General features: G+C 42.7%; 1 protein-coding gene across 1 annotated transcript in view; it reads right to left on the bottom strand.

The window, feature by feature from the left end:
- EXOC4 (exocyst complex component 4) overlaps positions 1 to 25,502 on the bottom strand; it is a 287,466-nt gene extending 261,964 nt beyond the window's left edge. The window contains exons 1-3 of the mRNA XM_079303974.1: positions 25,390 to 25,502; positions 8,647 to 8,836; positions 4,376 to 4,570 (exon numbers count right to left, since the gene is read on the bottom strand). Of these exons, the coding sequence (XP_079160100.1) occupies positions 4,376 to 4,570; positions 8,647 to 8,836; positions 25,390 to 25,475 (471 nt within the window). The 5' untranslated portion in view covers positions 25,476 to 25,502. The remainder of the gene's footprint in view (positions 1 to 4,375; positions 4,571 to 8,646; positions 8,837 to 25,389) is intronic.
- Positions 25,503 to 27,439: the final 1,937 nt, after the last annotated feature.

The following is a 27,439-nucleotide window of genomic DNA, read 5'->3' as shown; positions in this document are numbered from 1 at the left end:
CACTGACCCATGTCCCCAAGTGTCACATCCACAGGGCTTGGAAATCCCTCAGGGATGGGGACTCTACCACCACTGCCCTTCCCATGAAGGGATTTTCCCCAATATCCACCCTGAGGCTGTTCCCTGCAGCAGAGCCTGACCTGGGGCTGTCCCCTCCTGTCAGGGACTTGTGCAGAGCCAGGAGATCCCCCCTGAACCCTTTTCTTGTTTTACATTAAACAAAAACCACCCACAAATGGTTGCACGTGCACTCAAGTGCCCCATAAAATGAATATTGCTGTCAGTAATTCAGCATGTGATAAAACAGCTCCATTTCAGGCAAATGCACAAAGTCATTCCATAAAACAGGCACATAAAGAAATGGAAAATAACTAAAATGCATTCCAGCTCAAACAGGCATTTTATCTGTTCCAGACATTCCCAAATTCTCCAAAGCTTCACAATTCAAATGATGCTGGAAATGGGTTCTTTTTGACACCCTGTAATGTGCAATTATAGGACAGCAAACCTGATCCTACTGCCTGTGCTCCTGGAATTATCAAGATGCTGGAGGAACACCTGATATTTGTGTGCAGCTCTGGCTGGATACAGAATAAGAAAAGAAGAAGAAGAAAAAAAAAAAGCTGTCACTTTAAAAAAAATAATTTAACTTCATACAAATGTAAGCTGTCACAAAGTACCTCTGCATTGTGTTTATCCAACTGGGAAAAGCTGCCAGTCTTTTATTAACAATCCTTGCCTGCATTACTCAGTCACTGCACATTAGAACCAGCAGCTGGAGAGTTTTGAGTGATAATGAAACCTGTAACAAGCCATCCTCAGCCCTCTTTTCCAAACAATAAGGGAATTAAAATTTCAATTTAAATGCAGAGGTTTGAAACACGCTTCAGTGGCAAAATTACTTCAATTAATGTGAGTGGAATACAAAGAGCAGGCTGCAGGGATGGGATGCAGCAGGCTGGAATGATGCCTTTGGAAGGATTGCAGCCAGGCTGGAAAAGGTCTAATTCTGACTGGATGGATCACAGGGTTACAGGAATTGTATTAACTGCAAAGTGAGGGTTACAAACTCCTTGGTTTGGGTTTTTTTTCCTGAGCCATGAGCAGCTGTTTACCTTGAGGAATGAAACCAAAGGACAGGCAGATCTATGGACACTGTGCCTCCCTGACACATCAGTAATGATTTTACATAATATTCCCATCATATCAAAGGAATTATCCCAGAGCCAGTGAGTGATGACAACAGCACAGAGCTGTGTTAACACAAGATGGCAAAAGGCAATGAGGCTGCAGTGATTTTTGGCCAGGGAAAAGCTCCAAATGCAGGTGAATTACTGCTCCTTTACACAGGCACATTTATCTTCAAATGAGAACTGTAAGTGTCAACAAGTGGCTGAAATTGAGTGTTCAATTTCCACTTGAGGTCTCTCTGCATTCCTTGATTTATATTCAAAAAAGCCCATGAACTAACAGCTGCTTTTGATATCATTATTATTTGATTTATTAGAAAATATTTGCTGTGCTGAAAACAAAAAGCAACCAAACACAGAGCAGCAACAGAAATGCTGCAGAAGTCTATAAATCAGAGAGATCTAATGCTGTCTCTCCCTTATAGCCACAGGCAACTTTACCTAAGCACACATTTATATACACAGAAGTGTTTGTATTTAAAATAAATGTACACCAAATATTGCAAACCAGTAAGATATCAAATACACAGGTTGAAAACCATTTCTAAAACCTAATGTATGAGAAATCTTAAGCAAGGTTATTTTTCTTCTTACACTTCCTAACTCAGATTTTGAAAAGGAAATAGGTTACTTGTCTGGAGCTCTATTAATTCAAAAAAGAGCCCATTAAAAAAAAAAAAAAAAAACAAACCAAGGAAACTGGTGAAAAAACCACCATTTTAACTCATACTGATGGCAACTATGAGCATCATATTTTGGTGCCTACACTGATCACCTTTAATTTACACCTCATTTTTTCATATTTTAAAGTATCAGGCAAACACCACATTTGGATTCTCCCATTTCTGGAGCTGTTCAAGGCCAGGCTGGATGGGGCTTGGATCACCCTGGGACAATGGAACATGTCCCTGCCATGGCAGGGGTGGCACTGGATGGGATTTCAGGTCCCTTCCCACCCAAACCATCCCATGATCTGTGACAGCAGCAGGGCTGGCACAGCAGGAGGAACAGCAAAACAAAAGGAAAGTGATGGCAGAGTGGAACCAGACACAAGGATGTGACAGCAACAACAAAAAGCAGGTGGGGTTCTACAGGCCATGGCATGAGAGTGGCATCCAGCTGTGGGAAATGTGCCAGGGGGGAACAAGGTAAGTTTTACAAAGTCATATTTAAGGTAAAATAAGATAAAGCAAAAAGGAGGAAATTAAAGTTCAGGGTGACAATTTCCAGCTCTTTCTCCTGTTGGGTAATGACTTATTAAAAAGAAATGAAGAGGCACAACTAAGTGAGACAACAAAGGGCAGTAAAGTGGAAAAAAATAACCAAAAATAAGGCAATGAAAAGATGGCCTTAAAGGCACTGTCTGGCAAAGAGGAGTAAGAAACTGAGGTAGCACTTTTGCCTCCACTTTTTAACCACAGAGTGAAATGACCTCTTGAGAAAATCAAATCCACTTCCCTGCCCAAGCATGGGCACCTGGAGCCATGTCCAGTCTGGATTTGGAAATGTTCCACAGAGGGAGATTCCAAAACCTCTCTGGTTTGAGCACTTGTTCAAGTGTTCCACCATCCCTACAGTAAAAATGGGCTGGTTTAGGGTCAAACTATTCCCTGTGTTTCAGACTGTGCCCATTCCTCTCCTCCCATCCCTGGGCACCACTAAGGAAAGTCTGCCTCTGTTTTCCATGCACCACTCCAGAAAACAAAAATTAAACACAAAAAACATCTCCCTGAGGATTCTCCCAGCCTCTCTCCATGTGTGAGATGCTCCTTAACCATCCCTGGAATCCCCCACTGGCCTGGACCCAGTAACTCCATCTGTCTTTAACTGGAGAACCAAGAACTGGACTGAGCACTCTACATGTCAGGACTGAGAAGAGAAAAATCACCTCTCTTGTTTTGAATTCCTAGAAAACAGTTCCAGGAAAGGAAGGACTGGAGCTTGGTGAGGAAATGTTAAGTTTAGAAAAAGAAAAATTGTAATTAGAGAAGTCCAGGAACCTCCTAACTCCTGCACAAGACTGGAACTGAAAGGCAAGCTTATAAAAGAGATGGAACTGAAGAGAAAAAAACATTTGAAGGGAGAAAAAGAGATTAAACAAGAGCTGGAACTAAGCAGAAAGTAAAGAGCCCTGGGAAAAGAATCACAGAGCCATAAAATCAGTTAGGTTGGAAAAGATGTCTGAGATCATCAAGTCTAACCTATGGCAAGTCCTCAGCACTGAATGCCACATCCAGGAATTCCCTGGACACCTCAGGGGTGGGGACTCCAAACCTCCCTGGGCAGTTCATTCCCACCTCCAGCACCCTTTCTGTGAAGAAATTCCTCCTAATGCCCCAGCTAAACCTTAATTGTCCTCTCACCCAGACAAACCCACCTAAATTGTGCAAGAATCTCCCCTCTGAATAATGACCAAAGTTGTGAGTGCATTGTGGGGATCAAAGAGAAGGGACACAGGAGACAGTTCCTTCTATCATAAAAATGGCCTTGAAATAATTGGGAAGATTTTAAGAAAGATGATCCAGGCAGGTGTTTGGAAAATTAATTTTAAAATAGAGAAGGGGGAAAAAGGAAGGGGGGAAAAAAAAGAATGGGGGAAAAGGAAAGGTGAAAAAAGGAGGGGGAAAGAAAAGGAAGGAAGAGAAAAGGGAGGGAGGGAGGAAGGAAGGGAAGGAAGGAAGGGAAAGGAAAAAAAGGAAGGAAAGGAAAAAAAGGAAGGAAAGGAAAAAAAGGAAGGAAGGAAGGGGCAAGAAAGGAAAGAAGGGGCAAGAAAGGAAGGGGCAAAGAAAGGAAGGACAAAGAAAGGAAAGGAAGGACAAGGGCGGGAAGGGAAGGGAAGGGAAGGGAAGGGAAGGGAAGGGAAGGGAAGGGAAGGGAAGGGAAGGGAAGGGAAGGGAAGGGAAGGGAAGGGAAGGGAAGGGAAGGGAAGGGAAGGGAAGGGAAGGGAAGGGAAGGGAAGGGAAGGGAAGGAAGGGAAGGGAAGGGAAGGGAAGGGAAGGGAAGGGAAGGGAAGGGAAGGAAGGGAAGGGAAGGGAAGGGAAGGGAAGGGAAGGGAAGGAAGGGAAGGGAAGGGAAGGAAGGAAGAAGGGCGGGAAGGAGGAAGGGAAGGGAGGGAAGGGGGAAGGGAAGGAGGGAAGGGAAGGAAGGGAAGGGAAGGGAAGGGAAGGGAAGGGAAGGAGCAGTACCAGCATGTCGGTGGCGCTGAGGTAGCGCTTGCTGGCCATGCTCTGCTCCAGCCTCTGGGGCACCTGCTTGATGCTCTCAATCTCATCCAGCAGGTTCAGCACGTGCTTGTGCTCGATGCCCTCGATCCACAGCTTGCGCAGCTCGTCCCGTTTGCAGTGCAGCAGCATCTTGCAGGACAGCAGGTTCTCCTTCACCTGCAGCAGCACAGCAAGGGTTAATCGGTCCTGCCACTGGCAGCAGCCCTTCCCCACCTCTGCTTCATTAGGGAAATATCACCAGGTTAAAAGTGAATCTGATTCATTCACAGCTTTAGCTGAAGGGGAATGTACAGACCATAAAAACTGAAGTTCCCTCACAGTGAAATAATCTTCAATACATGTTTTACACTGCTAGTGAAAATTTAATTGAAATACCACAGTGCAATTAAACACCAGATCCTGCTAACCACAACCAAGGCCATTTCCCAAAAACCAATCCAGCATTTTGGCAAGCAGCAAGAATCCAATTTTCTGTGGAAGAAATCAGCCACCACTAATTTTCCTGCTGCAAACATTTTCCATCTGCTTATTAAAGCTTTTGGCACATCTCCTCCTTTCTTCAAATTTGGTTCCTTTCCTTGAAACAAGACCAGCTAAGAGTAAACTCATTTTCCCAATAACTTGAGCATTACCAATTTTTTTATTTTTTGGAAGAGAATTTATGAGTTCAAATCAGCATTTCCATTATTTCTGAAACCATTACAAACCCTTTAGTGCTGCCATGCAGTTCAGTTCTGAGCCCCATGACATCTTCCAAGTGGCAAAATCTCTAATTTTTCTCCATTCAGGCAACACCAAGAGTTTTCCTTCTCCATTCTTTCAACTCAGATTCTCCCTGGTAAGGTCAGTGTAACCTAGCTCTTCCTGCATAATGCAAATCAACAATCCATACTAAAATGTTGAAGCAATTAGCAGCACAGCTTCACACATTGCCTTCACACCACTCTTGTTTTGTGATAAGTTATGAATACTTGGGGCCCAACCTTATCTCAGGCTGAACTCTCACTGAATTACACATGAAGAGAGACACTCAGATGGAGCCCTTCAATTTATTTTTAAATAATGAGCCTTTCAAGCACTCCACAAATCCCACTTCAGCTGCACTTTCTCCTGCCTTGTTCATCTGAAGGCAGTTAAAAATATATATATATATATGAAAAATACATCAGTGGACCAAAACTGGACACTGGTAAATAACAACAGCTCCATAAAACAACCTCTGTCCAGAGGCAGGAGAGTTTGAGATTTCAATACTGCACTCCAAAATGTCCTTCTGAAAAGAGAAGCATGGAAAAAACCCTCAGCCAACAACAACAAAAAAAAACCCCACCTCATCTAAGTGTCCTAAAAAGCAGAAGCAAACTAAAACACACATGGAGATAATTTCACATCTAATCCCTGTCCAATACATTAATTGGAAATGTTTCACTGACCTGGCACAGCTTCATCAGTGGACTGCAGCTACAGAGAGCCAAACTAGGTCAGCAAAACAATCCTGGGGCCAGAAGGAATCTCACCAGACATTCCTGCTCCTGTCCTTGCAACAAAAATTATCAACTCCATCCACATCTGGGAGCAGGGCAAGGAATGAACAGCAGATATTTTAAAAAATCCTCCCCATGGGAGCCCAAACTGGTTCTGCTTTGTAATTTAGTTTTATAGAGGCAGCACCTCTGTAGTTAAACACAAAACTAACCAGGAATTGCCACAAGAACTGCCTACAAAAGGCAGATGCACAGAAGGATCTGGAATATCTGTCACTTGTACAACTGCCACCTTGCACAGAGCAAGGCTGGGAGTGTAACACAGATTGATGACAAACCAGATCTGGGGGCTCCTGTGAGATTAGGTCAAAACCACTTCAATGCATATTGACCAAAACTAATAAAGCAAACTTAAATACCAAAAGGTCCCTCACCCTCAGAGTCATTCTTCTAGGTGGGACACAAAGGTCACACCACTCTCTGCTTGTGTTGACCTCTGCAAAGCTTTGCACACTCTGTGAAACCAGGCCACTGCCTATAGTTGATTTCAAATTTAGTGGAATTGATCTCTGCTTTCAGAGTGCTGAGCTTTGTCCATAAATCCTGGAATGAACTCTTACCCTTGGAAAGCAGCAGAATGCTCTCATTTTCTTTGAAAATGTTAAATGAATTTTCAAAGCCAAAAGGGTCAGTATGTAACCCCACAAGGGTAAAAATCTGCTGCTCCTAAAGCACTGCTGGGAAAAGTTTTAAGCTGAGACTTCCACAGAGCCAGGAAAAAAAAAATAAATAAAGTGAGAGAAAATTGGTGGCTGGTTTGTGAAGTTTAGGTACAGCAAATTGCACAGCAAGTGCAAGATAAGGAGCCCAAAGAACTCACCTGCTGCTGCAGGGACAGAGCAGCTCAAACAAGTCCCCAGTCAGAAGTGGCAGAGTTATTTACTGGCACCATACCCAAGTGTGAGCACTCAAAATGCAGAAAGATTCAGGGGCACAGAGTTCAGGGGCATACACACAACACAGCTGAGCTTGGAAATAGCATCAAAATTCATATTCTGTGAGCAAAAAGCAAGCTGGTGAATCACCCAGACTATTCAGGAGGTGGCTGGAGGCCAAAATAGCAAAACATGAAAAGATGAGATGGAAAGGTGTGAGCTCAGCAGCCCTGGAGACTTCAAAAACCTGAGAGCAACATGCCCAGACAATAAATGAACAGGGGCACTGCAAAGCTTTGTGCTTCACATCCACCTTGCAGTCTGACTTTTAACAACTTCTGTTCTCAGTGAGATCCTACAGAAAAGGTTGCCAGTATAAGACTGGTAGGACTGGATGGTCCTGAAGTGACACAGAGTCCCTGGTACTCAGGCCTAGCTCAGAATTAGAATTATGCCAAAATGTGGGGTTGAAGGGAACTTAAAAATCATCTTCTTCCAACCCCAGCCATGGCAGGGACACCTTCCACTATCCCAGGGTGCTCCAAGGCACATCCAGCCTGGCCTTGGACACTTCAGAGATCCAGGGGCAGCCACAGCTGCTCTGGGAATTCCAGCCCACCAGGAATTCCTTCCCTGTATCCCATCCATCCCTGTCCTCTGGCAGTGGGAGCCATTCCCTGTGTCCTGTCCCTCCATCCCCTGTCCCCAGTCCCTCTCCAGCTCTCCTGGAGCCCCTTCAGGCCCTGGAATGTGCTGGAAGCTCTCCCTGGAGCCTTCATTTCTCCAGGTGAGCACCCCCAGCTCTCCCAGCCTGTCCAGAGCTGAGGAGCTCCATGGATTCCTCTGCACCTGTTCCAACAGGGTTGGACACAGTACTCCAGGTGGGAATTTAGCAGGAATTTAGTGGTAACAGCACATTCTCAACTCAATTCTCATTCCATTCACAATGAAGATGAGAAGCTGGAAAAACAAAGGTAGAAACAAAAGCTTAAAACAGGAGCTCAGAGCTCCCATCACTGGTGGTTACCAGTAACAAAACCACCAACAAAACAAGAAGCAGCCAGGCAAAGAGGTGATGTGCAGCTGCATCCCAGCCTGTGGAGCTGCCAGGGACACAAAAATACCACAGGCTGGCTTGTTGGAGAAGATGAAATGGTGAAACCTTACAAATATGAGTATATAAATTCTGACAGCGAGGTTGAAATGAAAGCCACTTTTGAGACACCAAGCCTCAGTTACTAAATAAAGTTACTAAATAACAAGAAGACAATAGGACAGCTAGCTGAAAGTAATCCCCTCTTGATGAAACAATGATTCCTGCTAGAGGCAGCTCCAAAGGGCAAGAGAAGATCTTGTTAAAGTCCAAAGGGTAGTTTCTAGAGTTTAAAGTACAACACACTATGGTAATACAAAGATTCTTACAGGCTGTATATAAACGTTATAGAATTTGTATCTGGTTAGTACAAATTGGAATATTCATCATAGAAGATTTATTGTAGTGTAAACAGGAAATCACTCTCTTGCTTTCTTCCTCTCTTACACTTGCCTGCTTGCTTTGTCTCTCTCTGTGTCTCTTTCCCCTGTTACACTCTCTTGCCTGCTTGCTTTGTCTCTCTGTGTCTCTTTCCCCTGTTACACTCTCTTGCCTGCTTGCTTTGTCTCTCTGTCTCTTTCCCCTGTTACACTCTCTTGCCTGCTTGCTTTGTCTCTCTGTCTCTTTCCCCTGGCCACACCCTCACACTAACACTGTAACTGTAACAGAACAGCCTAAATGTGCCCAGCGGCACACAGAGGCTGGCACGGGGGCTGTCACCTGCTTGATCTTGTTGCGGGAGCTGGTGATGCGCTCGGTGATGCTCTGGTAGGTGCGGATGGCCGTGGTCAGCTCCGTGTAGTGCTGCACGATCAGCTCGTCCAGCTCGCGGTCGCACTTCTCGTACGCCTCCTCCAGACGCCCCTTCTCGTTCTCCCTGTCCTCCACGTCGTCGCTGGTGGATAAAGTCCTGGGGACAAGATGCTGGAAGTTAGTTGGGAGTTTATGACACTGTCTGGTAGAGGTCAATGTACTGGGAGAAAATAGAACCCATTGATATTGTGGTTTAGTACTCTGGCAGTTTTCAAGCTGTCCTAGGCTACAAAAGTCTGGATTCTGTCACTGTCTGCTGAAAACAGCTGGGGCAGTGATCCTTATCTCTGTGGAGATATCTTCTGTTAATGGGCCATCTGCTGAAAACCACATGGGGCAATGCTCTTTCCCTTTCCCACAACCCATCCTCCCTCCAGGAGATATCTCCTGTTAATGGGCCAGCTGTCAGGACCAGATGGGGCAATTTTAGCTTTTCCACATCCCATCCTCCCTCCAGGAGATATCCTCTGCTAATGGGCCATCTTTAAACCAGCTGGGCAATCATCTTTATCTTCCCACAGCCCATCCTCCCTCCAGGAGATATCTCCTGTTCATGGAGTCCCAGGGCATGGCTGATAAAATTCCATCATCCCACTGGGAGATGCTCCAGCCAGGGCAGGAGCCAAGCCTTTCCTACCCAGAGAAAAACTGACATTGTGGACACCCAAGCAGCCCTTAGCCACTGGTTTTCAGAGGACAAGAGCTACCAGACCTTTCTACAGAATCAGTCCTTCAACAAGATCACTTCACCTGGGCTGCTACCACCACCCTACCTAGCAGGCTGTCAGGTTGTATTCTGACTCTGTCAGTGGGTTTTCTTTCATACTATTGCATGTATTTTATTTTTTCTCTTTTTTTCCTATTAAATTGTATTTCTGACTTGGAGTCTCTCACTGGTTTTTGCTTTCAAAACCATCACACAAACCTTTAAGAACTTTTTTTGTTTCTCCTTGCAGGGGAAGTTCTCTATTGCTTAACACACTGCTAGGCAGTCATTAATACAGGCACAATGAACAATCTGAAATATTTATTGATTCAGTGTTTATGAAGAGCTATAAGGAAAACAATCCTAACTTTAGTCTTGGGAATCAGTGCAACTTGTGCAGTGTTGTAATTCCTGCAACTTACTTGCCAAAGGTAAAGGATTTCACAGGGACACAGAGAAATCCATCCCAAATCCATCCATGTCTCCCAACAGTCAGTTTTCAAAGAAAAGGACCCATGACCCTACTTCCCCCCTTCAGTTATTTTAACCTCTGACATTGTGTAGCAAAATTCTTTATTTTTTTATCAAAATCAATTAAGCTTGAGATTGCAACAAAACTGCTCAAAACTTTGTGAAACTGGACGTAGCTCAAAGCTTCTTGATGTCACTCTAAATTTCCAATCTTCTCCCTTTGAGAGGGTAACAGTCCCAGAAAGAGCAACAAGAACTTTTTCCTGATATCCAACATCAACCTCCTGACACAGCCCCAGGCACCTTTAAAGTACCTGCAGAAAACTGAAATAAGGTCCTTCAGGACCTGTCCCTGTCACAGAGAGCAGAGATCAGAGCTGCCCCTCCTGCAAAAGCTGCAGTCCCCCATGAGGCTCCCCTCAAATCTTCTTCCAAAACATAAAATTCACTGAACTATTTCAAGTTCCATGCTGCATGGCAGCTACAGAAACAGGAATCCTTTCTCATGTTATTACATTAATATTCTACTCCCAAAACCCTTTAGTTGTGTCTTAAATCACCTTTTCACAAAAAAAAACCATTTTTTTTTTCACTTTTATTTCAGTCAAAGCTCTTCAAAACGAATCTGAAAAGTAAGAACACTAGACAAGGCTGCTCAGGGCCCAGAAAATATAAATTTTAGTGAAAGGCTCCCTGCCCATGGCAGGAGGGTTGAACCAGACCATCTTTGAGTCCCTTCCAATCTGAGCCATTCCATGACTCTGAAATGGAAAATCACATGCAAGGCTGGCAGAAAGTCATCCTCTGTTAAGAGCTCTTGCAGATAAATCCATTTTCTTTGTGAAGAACTGCTTGTTTCTGCTGGAAGAATGTTCTTCAGCATGGACACAAGGAATATCCTCCTCAGGAACTGACATTTTGTTTGTGTTTGGAGCTGCACAGGATTGCCTGTCCCAGCAGTTAATGCAAACATCCATCCTGTCTGACCTGCAGCACAGACCGCAGGAGAATCCTGCAGGAGACAGACAAGGGAGCAGCAGAACCAAATTGGCCCAGAGCACAGACTAGGAAAGTTCATAGTTTTAATCAAACAAAATTCAATTTCACAATTCTGGATCTGCCAAAGAATCCATCTGCAGTGCCAGCAGTTGGTTACAAAAGCTGAAGATCTCTCTCCAAAGCTGAGATTGCATCGCTGATGTCAGAGGATGCCACAAAGATTCCATTGCTCCAGCAAATTTCCATCTAACTGAGGCTTCCTAACAAATCCCAGACATATTTTTAAAGCAGGTTTATATTGTGTTGCTCAGTCTTTTTGTCCTTGCATTTGAATTTGGCTTGTCTTGTCTATAGAAAAAATGCATTTTGCTAAAAAAACCTGAAAACCTTAAAGCTGAGAGGTTCCAGCAGTTCCTGATCTCAGAAACCCCAACAGTGGCAGAAGGACAAAGCCAGGACAGCTGGAAATCAGAAACCTTGGAGATCCCACCAGATTATTCCTACTGAGATCACACAGTGACCATGCACACTTCTGGTCTCCTCTCACCCTGGAAACAGCAACTAAACTAAGATGAACAAAAGTTTCAGGCTCAGCCAATTGCCACATCCCAGAATTTCCAGTGTCTGTTGGATGCAGAATAAACACCTCTATTGGGAACATCCTGGTTTTCTTAATTACCTGATTTAGGAAAATCCTGTGGGAACAATCACCACTAAAAATACCACACCCATATTTTGACCAGAAAACTTGTATTTATTTACAGTCCCTTAATCAGTTCTAGTTCAAAACATCAGAGAATTATTAAAATTGGAAAAGACCTCTAAGACCATGGAGTCCAACCATTAACCCAGCACTGCCAAGGCCAGCACTAAATCTTGTTCCCAGGCACCACATTCTACACCAAAAAGGATAAAAAATTCCACACAACAACTTTTCCCCAACAGATTTTTTCTTAAGCCCTCCACTCACTTGAATTTGCCTTAAACACCTGCAGATAATTTCCTTACAGACAGGGTAAGAGTTGAAATCAAAACCCAAGACCCAAATGGAAAAAAGCAACAGATTTTTTTTTTCTTTCATTTACTGAAAAACTCAGTAAGTTTTAGTAATGTAAGGTTTTGGGTTTAGTATCTGGTTATTTTTGGAGATAACAAGTCTGGATTGATCACTTGGAATTTGAAACTTTGTACACCTGAATTTCCCATCTAAGTCTCATGGTACAGGAGCCATTTCTTTTTCTTGCTCTGCATAACAAAAAAAAAAAAACAAAAAAAAACAAAAAAAAAAAAAAAAAAAAAAAGAGAAAAGCAAGGAATACTTAATATTCTTGAGATTATACATGCTCCTGCTAACACTGCAGAAAAGTAAGCCAAGGGCATCTCTGCTTATTTTAGTCCTATTAAAATGTGTTGCAAGGAAGAAGAAAAGTCAACACACTGTTTGTCAAACAGAAAGGATCCAAATTGTTTGGGAAAGGAACTTTGCAGGAAGAACTTTGAAGGGGGAATCACAAAACAGGACAGGATTATGAAACAATAACAAATATATACCAGCATTTCAGAACTCCCTGAAAAATATTCCAAACAGAGGACAAACAGAAGGAAATTCAGTTTAGATCCTGAGTAGCAGATGATGAACTCAATGGGGGTTTCCAGGAGGGATTCCTGAGCAGTTCACTTTTCTTTTTTCATTTTGATTTTTTCCAAATGAGAATCCTCCTCCTCTGTAAGATACTTGGAATCTGTACTTGGCAGCTGGATGGCTGCAGATGCTGTCTCATTAGCAAGAGCTCACCAGGATTACAATAATTCCAACAGGCTGTGGGTTTGCTGAGAGACGTTTTCATGCTACGGTGAAACAGAAATTCATTGAGCCAAATCTCATTGACTTCTGATTTTACATAGTTAAAAATACAGATTACACAAATGCAAAATGCTTCATTCATTTGAGTCACTCCCACAGATGGAAGAAGGCAGGATAGAGGAGAAGATGATCAGACACAATCCTGAAATGTTTTTATCATGGGATATGCAGCACTTTTCTCAGGAGAAAAATAAACGAACCTTGTTATTTCCCTGAGGTCACTGAATTTACACTGGAATTAGATTAATAAAAAAAGTCCTTTTGGGACTATTCATTTTAGTAGAAGTTGATCTGTAGGTCACAAGCATTTTTCATCTCCTATTTCCAGCATCCAACCCAATGAGCAGAGGGAGGAGATGGAAAGACTTTTTCAGGAGTCCTGAAGCCTTGTCATAGTGCAAATGCCCAAAGCCTTCAACTGCTTCCTCCAAGAGCTCACATTAAAGCCAGAAATAGCTCATTTCCAAAGGTAAATACACAGGAAAAATATTCCCTTTTGTATATAGTATTCACATCCACATATATTTATATATAGAACTGCCAGCTCTACCACTTCTGCACAAGGCTGCACCACCCTAAAAAACCAAATGAGCTCCAAGCTCTCCAAGAGTCCTCCTGCCTCAGCACCTCAGAGGAAGGGACAAAGTGCCACAACCCAAAAGAAGTTTGAATTTACTCTCACTTGTCCTCTTGAAGCAGCTGCACAGACTGTAGCCATCAAAAGTTAAAGGGTAATTCATTTTTTGGTGAAGAGAAAAGCAAGATTTTTGATTTAGGTACTTATTATAAATGCTCAACTAAGTACTCAGAAGAAGTTGAAAAATCCACTTGTGGTATTTTTTTTTCCCCACAGACATCAGAGTCTCAGACTTTTCCTCTGAGGAGCAAGATTAAATGGTTCTCTCAGTAAAAAGCTCAGTTTTAAGAAGACAGGCTGGGAGAGTTGGAGGGGCTCACCTGGAGGAAATTCCAGGGAGAGCTCAGAGCCCCTTGTAGGGCCTGAAGGGGCTCCAGGAGAGCTGGAGAGGGACTGGGGACAAGGGATGGAGGGACAGGACACAGGGAATGGCTTCAGATTGGGAAAGGGGAATTTGGGTGGGATCTTAGGAAGGAATTGCTGGCTGGGCTGGAATTGCCAGAGCAGCTGTGGTTGTCCCTGGATCCCTGGAAGTGTCCAAGGCCAGGCTGGATGGGGCTTGGAGCACCCTGGGATAGTGGGAGCTGCCCATTGAACTGGATGAGTTTTTAGGCCCCTTTTAATCCCAGCTGTTCTGTGACTCTTCAAGGAAGTCACACCATGTGTCATTTTCATAAGGTATAAAATGTAGTGCTCATTTACCACAGAAATACAGACAAAGCTTCAAAAATGCCATGCATTCTGCAGGGATAAAAGAAATTTTTCTTTACAAACCAATGTAATTTATCTGCTCCCAGCAACATCCAACACCAGTCACTCCATTCTCCAGCAATGTAGGAAGTTATTTCACACTACAGACAGTGCTGGTTATCTCTTTGTGCTTTGACAAATCAATGTTTTCCATAGATCTGGCCCAGATGTGCATGAGCCCAATGAACAACTTCCACCCAGACTCATCTTGTGTATAAAATTACTCCCACACTGTGATGAATTAATTTGGGGAGCAAAGTTAGAAAAAGGAACTCTCCAGGATTCAAATAACACAAGAGAACAGGCAGATGCTGTCAAAGGACAGAAAATGAGTTATCATTTCTTTACAAGCTAATATACTTCTGTAATTGTTGGGAGCTGAGAGAAGAGGATGTTTACTGAGCTAGTCAGCAACAAAAGAAAACAAACACCATTGTACCACTCCTCATGTGGCACAACAGAGAACTCCAGGAGCACAGCAATGCTATAGGCATCAGCTTCAGAGCTATGAAACCACTCACCTCCCTCTGGAAAAATGCTATTTTCCAGCCTCAAACCAGGATTATTAACACTGTGGATCCCACCAGAGAACACACCTCCCACAGAGGTTATTCTTTATTCTGTGTATCACTCCTGTTCCCACAAATGGGGGCAGTTAATCTGCACCAAACTCCTACCAAAAGCTTCAGCCCCCAGACCAAGAAGCTCAGCACAAAGTGAGAATGACCACAGGAAATGCTTTTGCTGGCACCATGGCAGGTCCTACAGTCAGTCACAGGGTCAAAGAGCTCAGCTGGTTTTGTCAAACCACAAAGCTTCCAAGGGGATTTTGTTCACACAGATGTTGTCTTAGGTTGCAGTACAGGATGTAACCATCAGTTTGAGTTCTGTCAGCATCTGTCAAACCAGCTGGGGCAGTGATCTTCATCTTTCCCACAGCCCATCCTCCCTCCAGGAGATATCTCCTGTTCATGGCCACTGAGTCCCAGGGCATGGCTGATAAAATTCCATCATCCCACTGGGAGATGCTCCAGCCAGGGCAGGAGCCAAGCCTTTCCCACCCAGAGAAAAACTGACATTTGGACACCAAGGCACCTTCTTCCCACTGCATTCCAGAGGAAAACCAGAGCCTTGCACATCATCCCTGGAGCTTCAGAGGAAACTGCCCCTTCTCCAGGAGCACTGCTCCAGCTGAGCCACATCTGCCCCTGCAGGAGGATGCAGCACCATGGAATGGGACTGTGCCACCACCCTGACTGACTGACTGTGCCAGCTTGGATTCTGACTCTGGCAGGGTTGGGATTGTTCTGTGTAATACTGCATTGCTATTGGAATTGTCCTAGCAAAGAACTGCTATTCCTAATTCCATCTCTTTGCCTGAGAGCCCCTTAATTTCAAATTACAATAATTTGGAGGAAGGGGTTTTACATTCTCCATTTCCTGCCTTTCTTAGCCAACACCTCTCTTTTAAACCAAGACAGATGCCCAGAGCAAATGTGGAAAAAATGGTTTTCTAAACAAATCTGGAGTCTCCTCCACCTCTATTTTCAAGTCTATGGGGAAGATTCAGTTTTATCACCTTGTGAATGCAGCTCAGACTGAAGCTTTGGAGAAGCAGCTCCATGTCCATGGAATGGTTTGGGTGAGAAGGGACCTGAAATCCCATCCAGTGCCACCCCTGCCTTGGCAGGGACACCTTCCACTGTCCCAGGCTGCTCCAAACCTTGTCCAGCCTGGCCTTTGACACTTCCAGGGATCCAGGGGCAGGCACAGCTTCTCTGAAAATTCTATTCCAGCTCCTCCCCACTTAGCCAAGAATTTCTCCTTCAAACCTCATCTAAATCCAACCTTTTCACCTGAAATCCATCCCCCTTTGTCCTATTTCCCCTCTCTTCTATTCTACAAAGCCCAACAACAAAAACCACTCAGGTAGAGACAAATCCATGAATTTTCAAGCTCCAAATGCCCACAACCATCCCCATTTAGGTTTGGAAGGTGCTGAATACCTCTGGAACACACACAAACTCAGTGCTGTGAACCTGAATTTGTGGTGCCATCCACACCTCCCCAACTTCATCTCATCCCCTGTCACTTCATTCCCTTCACAGGAATAATATTTTTTTCCACCAAATCCTGCATTTTACTGCCCCCCACCCCCTTATATTTTGCACTGTGGCAAAAAAAAAAAAAAAAAAATCAGCTACAGCCTTTAAGATCCATTTACAGGCACCAACCTCTTAATTACACCTTGAACAGGAATCAGATTTGAGATTCAGCAAGAATTTCTGTTTACACTGAGGCCTCATTTTTCCCCACACGTTTAGATTATATTTTTTCTTTGTTTTCTAGTGCAGATGAGCAATTCCTTTTGCCAGCCTGCTGTCAGCTTCATACCTGCCCAATAAAACACTAAGAAAATTAGATTATGTCAATTTTCAAGAGAAAACTGTTAACACTAATGAATAATAAATGTTTCATTTCTGTAAATTTGCTTTTTCTGATGCCTCCAGCCAGGCTGGGTGGATAACTGCCTGCCTATTTTACCTGCCCTAGGGCCAGCCCTGTTAAGTGTGATTACTGCTAAGCTATGGATGGCAAACTGAGGCTTAATTATCCATTTCTTGACTAGAAAATTTGTTTCACAGGAAGAACATTGCAGTAACAGTATGTGGGCATTATGCTTCTGCAGATTCCTTTTATGAAGCAAAACTGAAAGAAGAGATAATGCAGTTTTAGGAAATTAATGCTCAGTTAGCAGCAGATAATTCTTCCAGGAAAGGAGGGTTGAAGACCCCGCTGGTTTTTACCACAACTGTGGGTGTTCAGCACCTTTGTGTCCCTCTAAAAGTCCTTTTTCTTCTGCTTCCCAATATCAGAGCAGACTTATGTAAATAATTGTGGCTAAAGGCAGAAAAGAGTATTAAAGGATGCACAGGTACAGCTTGGAAATCCAGGAATAATCCTCTTTTCCTTCTGGATCAGGTTTCTTTGAGCGTGCAATTCACTTTTCTTCACTCAGCATCACTCATTCAAACAAAAATACTCAAAGACAGTGGGAAACACCATTCAAAAAAAAAAAAAAAGCAAGCTGATGAAATTTAAATATTTCTCATCTGATCAGGAAAAAGAACATTTTAGTGAAGTACAATTGAACTGAGTGCTGAATCACTGGGGGGGGAGGAATCAAACAAAGCTCCAATTTTCACAGGAATCCACAGTAAACTTGCCACCACCTGTTCCAAACTGTATCACACACCTTGTTGAGGCTCCCAGCTCCTGACTTTAAAACACTTCTGAAGCTCCAAACACACAGTTTGTGGTACCAGCTGCTGAAAGCTCATCCTGCTCAAAGCTCCTGCTGCATTTCATGTATGGCCAAGGCAGGACTCACTGATGTACTGACCTGTTCCTCCAGCAAAAACACCAAAAATCTGTTTAACAGCAGCAGAAAAAATCCAGAATTTTTGGGATACACAAGATCCATCCCTCACAAAGAAACTGGGTGAGGTTTTCACTGTTTTATGGTTTGGATGACAGGCAACACCTCAGCACTAGTCCAGATAATAAAATAAACAATACAGCATTAAAATTATCAAAATCACCCCTCAGCAAAGAAAATTAATGGGATTTTTTTTTTTTTTGGTCCTGTTATTCTCCATGTTACACCACAGCAAGCACCTAAAACACAAACCAGAGTACAACAAGGTACAGGGAAGAAAAGTACAGCTTTAGCCAGAAGACAATTGTGAACAACAAAGGATTTGTGGAGTTAAACAAAGCAAGCAGTTGCTGGAAGCAACAAATAATAATTTAAGCAGAGAATTGTGGATGTCTAGAAAGCTCAGTCTCCTCTCTGCAGGAAACAGCTGTGATGTGCCAAGGAAACTTCAGTTAAAAAGTAGGAGAAAAAAAAACCCAAACTATTAAAAGCAGTTATTCTCATCAGGCCACTCTTGCTGATGGCTGTGGCTCCACAGCAATCCCAGAATTTGCTTTCCCAGCTGGGAACACTGCTTTGGACCTGAACTCCTGGAGAAGCTTCCAAATTTGAGTGATGGAGTTAAAATCACAGGTGTGTCATTAAATAGAAGTGTGTGATTTCACCTGGTGAAGGGTGTTAAATGTAATGTTTTATAACATAGTAACAGGTATGGGACAACATGGAGGATTTTGGGTGGTGTCTCTTTGGGTGTTCATCTTCCTCCTCCTTCATGGTTTCAGGCAGTTTCTGCTTGGACAGTTAGTACCACGCTGAGGGTCACTGTAGAAGTTAGTTATTGGGTTAAAAATATAAATAATATAGGTGTTAATTCTCTATTGGACTGTTTAGCTTTAAGAGACCTTGCAGCAGCTGGATCTGTCTCCATTTTGTTCCCTTCTAGCTGGTGCTGCTGAACTTTCTGTACTTTTGATAAGATTTAATAAACAACCAAACCCTAACACCAGAAAATCAGTTTCCTTTGTGTATTTTTTAATCCTGGCTCTGAGTGAAGACAAAAGAGACTTAAACCACTAATGAAGTGGTGCAAAAACATCCTCCACTGTAACATGAGCAGCACCCAGAGCCAGGGAACATCAGAGAAATCATCCCCCACATCTCACTGCCCAGCACACACTGCCCTGAGCTCCTCACACACTGTCAAGCTGAAAATGATCTAAAAATGAGGAGGTTTGAAGTGCAGGGTGATGGGAGGATCAAGTGTTGACTTCCCAGAGGTGTGGAAGATGCATTTAAGTGCTCTGCAAGCAATAAGCCATGACAAATGCACTCATTTGTTACTGCCTCCCCCCTCTCAGAGCTGGAAACACAACATCACACCATGGCTGTGACACTGAGCATTTCAAAACTGGGCCTTGAAGTGAAAAAAAAACATTTTGAACATGTTTACCTCACCAGCATTGAAGTCTCTGAGTTAATCAGAATAAAATGCAGAAGTGAGGAAACAATAAAATCTACTCCTTTCTGAAATTTGTTCTGAATTTGTTCATTTCCCCTCTGCTTCCAACCTTATTTTTATGGGTGTAAAAACATCCTCTCTGGGAAAAAGAGCCTGTCCAGAGCATTTCAGCAAAAATTTTTTCTCCTGACTGCTCTGAGACATCACAAGCAGCTCCATTTCAAGAGATCACATCAAAAATATTTTATAAAGCTCCCTGGGACAAGAACAACTCTACTTCAACCCCACTGTGTCTCCACTGAGCTACAAATTTCCACAGGTTCATTAAACTAAATGGATTTATTTGAATTTTATAATTGAAAACTGTTGACTTAAAGACAAGTCCCAGATGGGGTGATCTACAGCTTCCAGCACTATTTAACCTCAAAGTGTATAATCTGATAATTCATGTTTGAAACCTCTCCAGAGGCTGATGGAAACCACTGTCAAAGTTGGGTCCTTGTAAAACAAAGCCAGACAGGTGGAAAAAAAAGAACTCCAAAATGTATTTAACAATTTAACCTGGCAGCAACGTGTTGAATGTTTTTTCATTATTTTCATAGGTTAATGGATTGTTCCTGTGAAATTCTGGATTTGAGGAAATTAATTAAAGCATTCAGGAATGATATTTCTTCACAGAGACCACGAGGTGTTGGAAAGCAGGTGGTCAAAAATTGCAGTGTCCAAGTCAATGGGCATGGGAAATGAGATATTCTGAGAACTGAACAATTATAAATAATAATTTTAGAAAGAAGCAAAACCTTCACCAAGGGGAACACAAGGTACTCAGCCTAAAGAGAATTGCCTCTCCCTTGTGCAAAGAAATAACTCACTACAAGAACAGCAGCACCAAGTCTGTTCACAATCCAGTTAAGCACCCAGAGCAAACAGAGCATTTTAAAACATTTTCCTCCCCTACTTACATTCCATTAATCTTTCATGCTGTTTACACAGTTGGTTAGAGCATTTTCAACAGAAGCTGGTGATCTTTTTATCATTGAGGACTTGCAGATGGCTACAAGAGAGATGCAGCAAAAAGGCTGAGCAGCCTCCAGCCATCTAAATAAATACCAGCAGGGAAATCTTTATTTTTTTCTAAATTAACCAATCTTTAATCAAATTTCCTCACACCAATGCAATGATGCCAGGGGAGTGAATGATTTCAGCTGGTTTCTAAAACAAAGACTGGACTGCAGTGGCTTCAACAGAATTCTCCTTCTACAGATGGTTCCACCAGCAGCACAGGAAGAGTTTGAATCCCACACACAGGAAAATCTCAGGGACACCAAGCAGCTGCACATTTTCCATGGAGGAACAAGGATGGAGGAACTCAGGAGATGCCAGTGACACCTCCAGGCACAAGCAGAGGGACTCAGCTCCCACCCAACTGTGTGAGACCCTGCCCAGGAAACCACAGGGACTCACTCTGCTTTTGGCAATTCATTTTAGATCCAAAAATTAAATCAACCATTCCATGTATTCCCACATTGCCAGGATCAGGATTCCCAGAGCTGTAAGAGCAGAGGTTGGACAGTCTCAGACCTGTCACCTGGATAATTAAAGCAGAAAGAATATTTTGGGAGCTATTCCCATGCTGCACCATGAACCCACCCTTGGTGTCCTTCCTCTGCAGGAACCAGAGGAAAATTGGGGAATTTCATCCTTCACCTGAAGCTTTCAAAACTGCAGCAAAAGCTGTTGAAGGCAACACATTTAAAAGAGTAAAAAGCACAATCATTTCTTAACAAAAGCCAGTATTTCCACTTCCTTGTTTCGCCAGCCCCAGCTCTGCATTGGCTAAAGCTAAAATAAGAGCTGAAAAATAAAGTACTTGGAGCTTTTAGCTTGGCACAGTCACACCTCTTGTCCTTTTCTATGTGGTTGTGTATTCACATATTTGCTGCTTTATACATTTTTAAATGCAACCAAGGGTCTGAATCGAGCTACAACTCAACAGCTGCCAAATACCTAAACATTTTATACAAGTGCCTGGAGATCATTTCAAGGAAATTTATAGTTTACAACCACACTCTGCCATATACAATTTATTTTCAGGGAATTTCTAAAGTACTTTTCTCGTAGAAGAACTGCTACCTTTATAACACTGGAAAACACCATTTGCAATAAAAGTGGTTTTAAGAGACCATTACAGATCAGAATAACTGGAGTTTATTCCTTGTAGCAGCTATTTCTCAAATGCAATGATGAGGGCAACAGCTCCACATCCCTGTTCCTCAGTCTCCATCACAAACTGAGATCTCAGCTCTGCTGTTTTAGGCACAAAGAGAAGACCAAATGCCAGGTCATTAGCAAAAAAATCCATTCAGCAAGTTCACTTCTAATGAAAAAAATGGCCACAAGCATTAAAGAAAAAGAATCCCACTTGTGAAAAATAAAAGTCTGTTCAAGTTGTTTTGTTTTTTTTTTTGCCTGCCTTCTCAACTTCTGCAGAGATCTGTTGGGTACATTTGCTGCTGTGAAAGCTCAGCACAAAAATTTCACTGAGGTCTTATGGAGTCACTGCTGAAGTTTGTTTTCCCCCAATTAAAGAAGCTATTAAAGGCCAGTTTTAAAAAATAGCAACCTGTAATTGGGAAGAAAAACGCCCAACAATAAATAAAAGGCAGACACGTTCACCAATTAAAAATCTGACAAGATCTCTCTCACTTAAACAAAAAAAAAAGCATTTGCTAAATGCCAGGTTGCTTGTTTCAGAATACAAAAGCTGCTTCAACCAGCTAGCAACAAAACAAAAAGGTTAAGAAAAATCAATATACAAACACGTGTTTGTCCTCTGAGTGATAAAAGAAAATATTCCCCAAGTTGTCCTCCAGCAGGTCAGCCAAATTTGCTCTGTTATCTGCATGGCTTTTAAAAAGATATTGCCAAAGCCCTTGGGATCAGCAGGAGATTCCTCCAACAAAAGCCTCTGCTCTCCTGTGACAGCATCTTGACTTTACAAAGTAGCTTTTATTTAAGAATTTGAGGGATCTTTCTCATCCCCCAAGGAATGAGCAGGGTTTGGAGGTGACTGTGCTGAGGAAGGAGCACAAGTGCAGCCACTAAAGCCCTGATATCCAATATCCACTCCAAAAGTCACAATCCCAGGAGCTGTTTTCTTGTAGCAAATAATGCCCATTTCTTTCAGCACTCTGAGGACGACAAGAAATTGAAGATATTCCCAAGAGCTATAAAGGTACAGGGAAAAGAAGAGAAGTTCCCTGGAGCTGCAGCAAAAATGGGAATTTAAGGGCAGATTTTGCAAACACTCATTAAACTTTCCAGACACTTTTTACTTCCAAAAGATTTCTTGTTGTGGATAATCTCTTTATTTCTCCTTTGGGAGAAACAAGAGAAAGTGGCCAAGAACTCAGTGTGACCCCAGCACTGCTGGGGGTGGAACTGCACCTTCCAAAATGTGGGAATTTCCTGTTTGGGGATGGATCAGTCCCATCCTGGGACAGCTGCACATCCCTCACTCCTCACAGTGCTGATGGAATATTCTTCCAAATTAATCCATCCTCCAGGCTGCCTTTAGTTTTTATTCTTGGCAACAACCAGGAAATCAAGGTGAATTCCAGGAGTGCATGGATCCTCCTACAGGAAACAACTCCCAAAGAAAAAAAATGTGTTCCTGACACAACAGGAAACAGTGACACTTCACAGGGACACAAAAGGGGACACTCTCTCTCTTGTTGGGTTTTCCTTTATCTCACAGCTGCTGAAAAGGAGCATCACAGAGAGCAGAGATAACTTTAAATTCCCAAAGCAGAGCCCCAGACCCCATAAAATTCCATTTCTACCTGCATTTCAGTGCTGCTCTGCAGTTAAAATTTGTCATGGATCTCATCCCAAACACTCTCCCTGGAAGTGAGACACTTTCTCCTGGGAACTCCAGTCACAAAACTACAAGAATCCCTAAATCTGGGATCACAGAAAAGTCAATTATTACTCAGTCTCTTGTGAGTGAGAGCTGCTGAGCTCAAGTAATTATCAGAAATTACCCCTTCATTAATAAAATTATTTCTGTTTACAGAAGGCCTTTCAGCTTCACACTTCAAACCATTTCACAGACAATATGAAGAGATTTTGCAGAACCTAAACAATGTTTGTTTTTTGGAAAACATCCCTGTCTTTGTTATAACCAAGTAAAACATCAATACTTGAAGAAGCTCCTCTGGTTTTGTTTATTTACAGAGGAAAAATACAAAGTCTTGCTGTTTTTCATCCACTGTTCTTTTTATGGACCTTTCACACTGCAACAAGGGAGAAATAAACAGCCTAAATAAAACAGGGACATGCAAGTGTAAAAACACAAGGATTGGCAGAAGCCTCCATCGTGCATAAATGTTTTGGAAATGAAAGTAACAACAAAAGGAAATTCAGTCACATTTCAAACAACAGCTTGCTGTTAAGATTTGTAATATTTTTTTGAAGCTGAGTAAAAATTACATTTAAGCCACCCAGGTTTCAACTTGTCTGCAGGGGTATTTTCTGACCATAAAAACCACTAAAAAAAATCACCTGTTGCTTGGCAAGCTCACCTGAGCTCCTACACAAAACCAACATACAGAGAAAAGTGATTTAAATTCCTTTTCACACCATCTGTTTTCTGCACTTGGCTAAGCCTAAGAAACATCAATATTATTACCACAAGAATTTTTCCTTCCTCTGCAATCAGTTCTACCCTCAGGTTTTCATGGTCTGGCTCAACCTGACACGTCAAGCTTTGCAGAGAATCTCTACATCCAAACCAAGTTCTAATTAAATTCTGGAAGTTTAGTTAGCAGGCTGTTCTGTTGAATAACTTTTAATTTCATAAAGTCAATAACTCAGTGTTGTGTCTAAACACTGTGCCTAAACTAGCCAAGGCATCAGTGCCTTGGAAGCCAAAGATGATCAGACAAACATTTCTTTTTATTTGGAGAACAGAGCACTGTGAGCTCACTCTTCTGTTTTTAAATAAATTTAATAAGCCTGGATTTATTAAAATAGAGGTACAAAAGGAAGACCTTAAAATACTCTTGGAAATTACAGGAAAGATGGAAAAAAGATGATTACAACAGGAAATGCTGCATGTTTATTATTCTTGCACAGACAGTGGCACCAGCTGCTTTTTTTTTTTAGAGAACCAACATCTCCCTCAAGATCTGCAAGATTTTAAAGGCCAGAGTGATGAAAAAAGAATGGATTTTTTGTCCTAAACATTATCATTCACAGAGGATACTTAAATCAGAACATGTCCTACATACACAATAACTTCTCCAAACAGCATCACTACAGTTTCTCTCCAAGATATTGGAACAGGATCCAAAATTTGGGAGCTCATTGCACCTGACAGCATCCTGCTGGTCTGACTGCAGCTGCTCACAGCCACTGTGGAAGAATATTCAAAACATGGAAGAACATTCAAAACGTGGAAGAACATTCAAAACATGGAAGAACATTCAAAACATGGAAGAACATTCAAAACATGGAAGAACATTCAAAACATGGAAGAACATTCAAAACATGGAAGAACATTCAAAACGTGGAAGAACATTCAAAACATGGAAGAACATTCAAAACATGGAAGAACATTCAAAACCTTCAGTGGGGGCACGCAGCTGCCAATCCACTGGTTTTAAGCAGCACAAAAAAAAAAGATTTACAAGCAGTTAAATAAAACACTGGGAGGGGAAGCAGTGAATTTATCTATCTATCAGAGAACCATGTTCAGGAACTGGGCAGACAAAAATCAGTGTCGAAACAAGACTGGATATTTGTTTTCAATCCCAAAAATCGAGACTTGGAAGCAGCAGCACTTTCTGGACTTGCTGCTCCTCCGGATTTCCAGCAGATGAATTTTATTCAGCGCTGCTCTGTTTGAGGGTGGGGATCACTTGGGGACTCCACAGCAATAATGTGTCTTGGCCTTCATAAATGGAATTGAGCTGCAGGGTTTATTCACAGCATCAGCGACTTTGAGAAAGATTTTCAAAACCATTGAGGGCACCCTGTGATAGAATCCCACATCAGAGCACTGAGTGCCAGTTTTTCTTCAGATCCTGCAGGGATGGGGACTCCAGCACTGCCCATGGAGTGTTTGAAGACACTTCGTGTGTAGAAATCTCCAATAAAATCCACCCCGCCCTCCCCTGGCCCAACCTGGGGCTGTCCCCTCCTCACTCAGTATCTCATATCCCGGAGGCCCGAGCCGGGCAGGCCTCGCCAGCACAGCAGGGCTCGCACCCGGCGCTGGGTGACCCTCAGAGGCGCGGGGGACGCGCAGCGGGGCCGCCCCTACCTGATAACCGAGATGAGCAGCCCCGAGGGGTCCTTGCTCCTGCCCACCGTGCCGCGGTACCTCCCCACCGCATCGCCCGCCGCCATCTTGCGCCCCCTCAGACACGGCGCAGCCACGCGCCGCAGCCAATCAGAAGCGAGGACGGCGGGACGCCATCCAATAGAAAACGAGAGGGGCGGGGCGCGGCGCCGCGGAGCCTTCTGGGAGTTGTAGTTTTTAAGGCAGATTCCTCCGCAAACCTTCGCCAGGTGGTTAAAAATCAATTAAAGGTTAAATAATTATCGACGTGACAAGGTACAGCTGTGTCCAAAAGCTGCCGTTCACTCAGGGAGCGGCAGGAAACGGGGTGGGCGGATGAGGGAGCAGAGTGTGATAATTGATAAATGATTCGTGTTAATCATAGAAGTTCTGGAGTTTGTGTAAATCAGAATACTTAAAATAAGAAAAGAGCATGGACCTAGATAAAGGGGAATATATGATTAAACCTGTTCTGTTTAAATCCCCCTGTTAGGAATATTGTGTATACCAGTTTGTTAAAAAAATAAATAAAAATAAATAAAAAAGGGGGTTTCTATAGTCTGAAAGAGTTTGCAGAATCAGATTTCCTGCCTTTGTGTGATCAATCACAAACTATCTACTAAAGATCAGAATTCCCACTTCTCCTGTTTTTATCTACCAAGACCAGATGGTTACATGACCAATTGTCCCAAGAGCTGTTTGGAAGTTTCTTTGCCCACCACTGCTTACCTTGCAGAATTACTCCAACAAAACAATAACAATTATTGATTCCTACAAGGAAAACCATCCTATAAAAAGGGAGCTGCAAACCAAAGCTTGGTAGAGCAGTGACCCTTCTGCCCCCCCCAGCACTGCTTGCTCTGTCTATATAAAATAAACCAATCTAAATTTTGCTGAATATTGAGACTTTTGTTTCTCATTTATAAGACCACAGACACACTCCACCCCTTCAAAGATCATCTTTGGAAAAAGAAAAGGTGGATGTCACCCTGTCCAGGGCTGGAAATCCAAACATCAAATAAAACTCTCCCAAGAGCTGCCTGACTTTCCGCATTTCTAGTGTTGCCTGGAACAGAGACCAGACAGAGCAAAAGGAATAAAATAAGAATTTATTGAAAAGATTCACCTTGGGCAGTGCAAGAGGGGCTACACCCAAATCAAATCCAAGATGGATCCTGGTCATGAGTTTTACACTTTTATAAGTTTTGGTTCATCTACACATTGGGGTTAATTATCCAACTCCAGCTATGGAGTCTCAGCCCCCTCTTGCCCCATTTCCCTCACTGTTGTTTTTGCTTTTTGGGCACTGAAAATTTTTCTAACTGGAAAGGAATTGTTTTATCACTACCCTGTGAAGAGAAATTACACCTAACACGAAATTCCAGAGTTACACACTAAGCAGGAGAGATTCTGAAAAATATAAAAGCTAAAACCCAAGGCATCACTAAGTGAGGATAAGGACAATTTTCAGTCACAATTTTTGAGAGCTTGTGTTAAAAACACCATGCAAAGCCCAGGATTGTTGTTGCACGGGCAGAATTCCTTAGGAAAGGCAGGAACAACCATCATTTGCATCACTGGGAGCTCCTGGGTGTTTTCTACACCAGGTTCACTCCATCATGTCAAACACTCTGCTCTTCCAGAGGAGTTTTTTCCTGCCCAAAGCTGCATCTTAACGACTTAATTGCATGGAAATCTCTGAAATCTGTAGGTGAGTCTACAGTACCCATTGATTCCAGCTGCATTTGAAACACCAGGTAATTGGAAACTTGATAATTCCTTATTTACAAGGGGAAGAATTCCACCGTAGCTGTTGTGGAAAAGCCTGTATTTATTATAATCAACAGCTGTATCTATGATCGTTAACAGAAGGACAGAGGAAGAGCAGGGGCACTTTAATTCTGAAATAAAAGATGCTTTATTCCTGAATAAGCAATGTGTTTTCAGGACAGAATAATTACTGCAAAGTAAAGTGATTTTTATCTCCAGGTAGGGTGTGCACTCAGTGTAGCTGCTCTGCTGCATTTCCTCT

The sequence above is a fragment of the Erithacus rubecula genome (assembly GCF_903797595.1).
Source record: "Erithacus rubecula genome assembly, chromosome: 4".
Taxonomy (NCBI): Eukaryota; Metazoa; Chordata; class Aves; order Passeriformes; family Muscicapidae; genus Erithacus; species Erithacus rubecula.
This window is presented reverse-complemented; position numbering and strand designations above follow the sequence as displayed.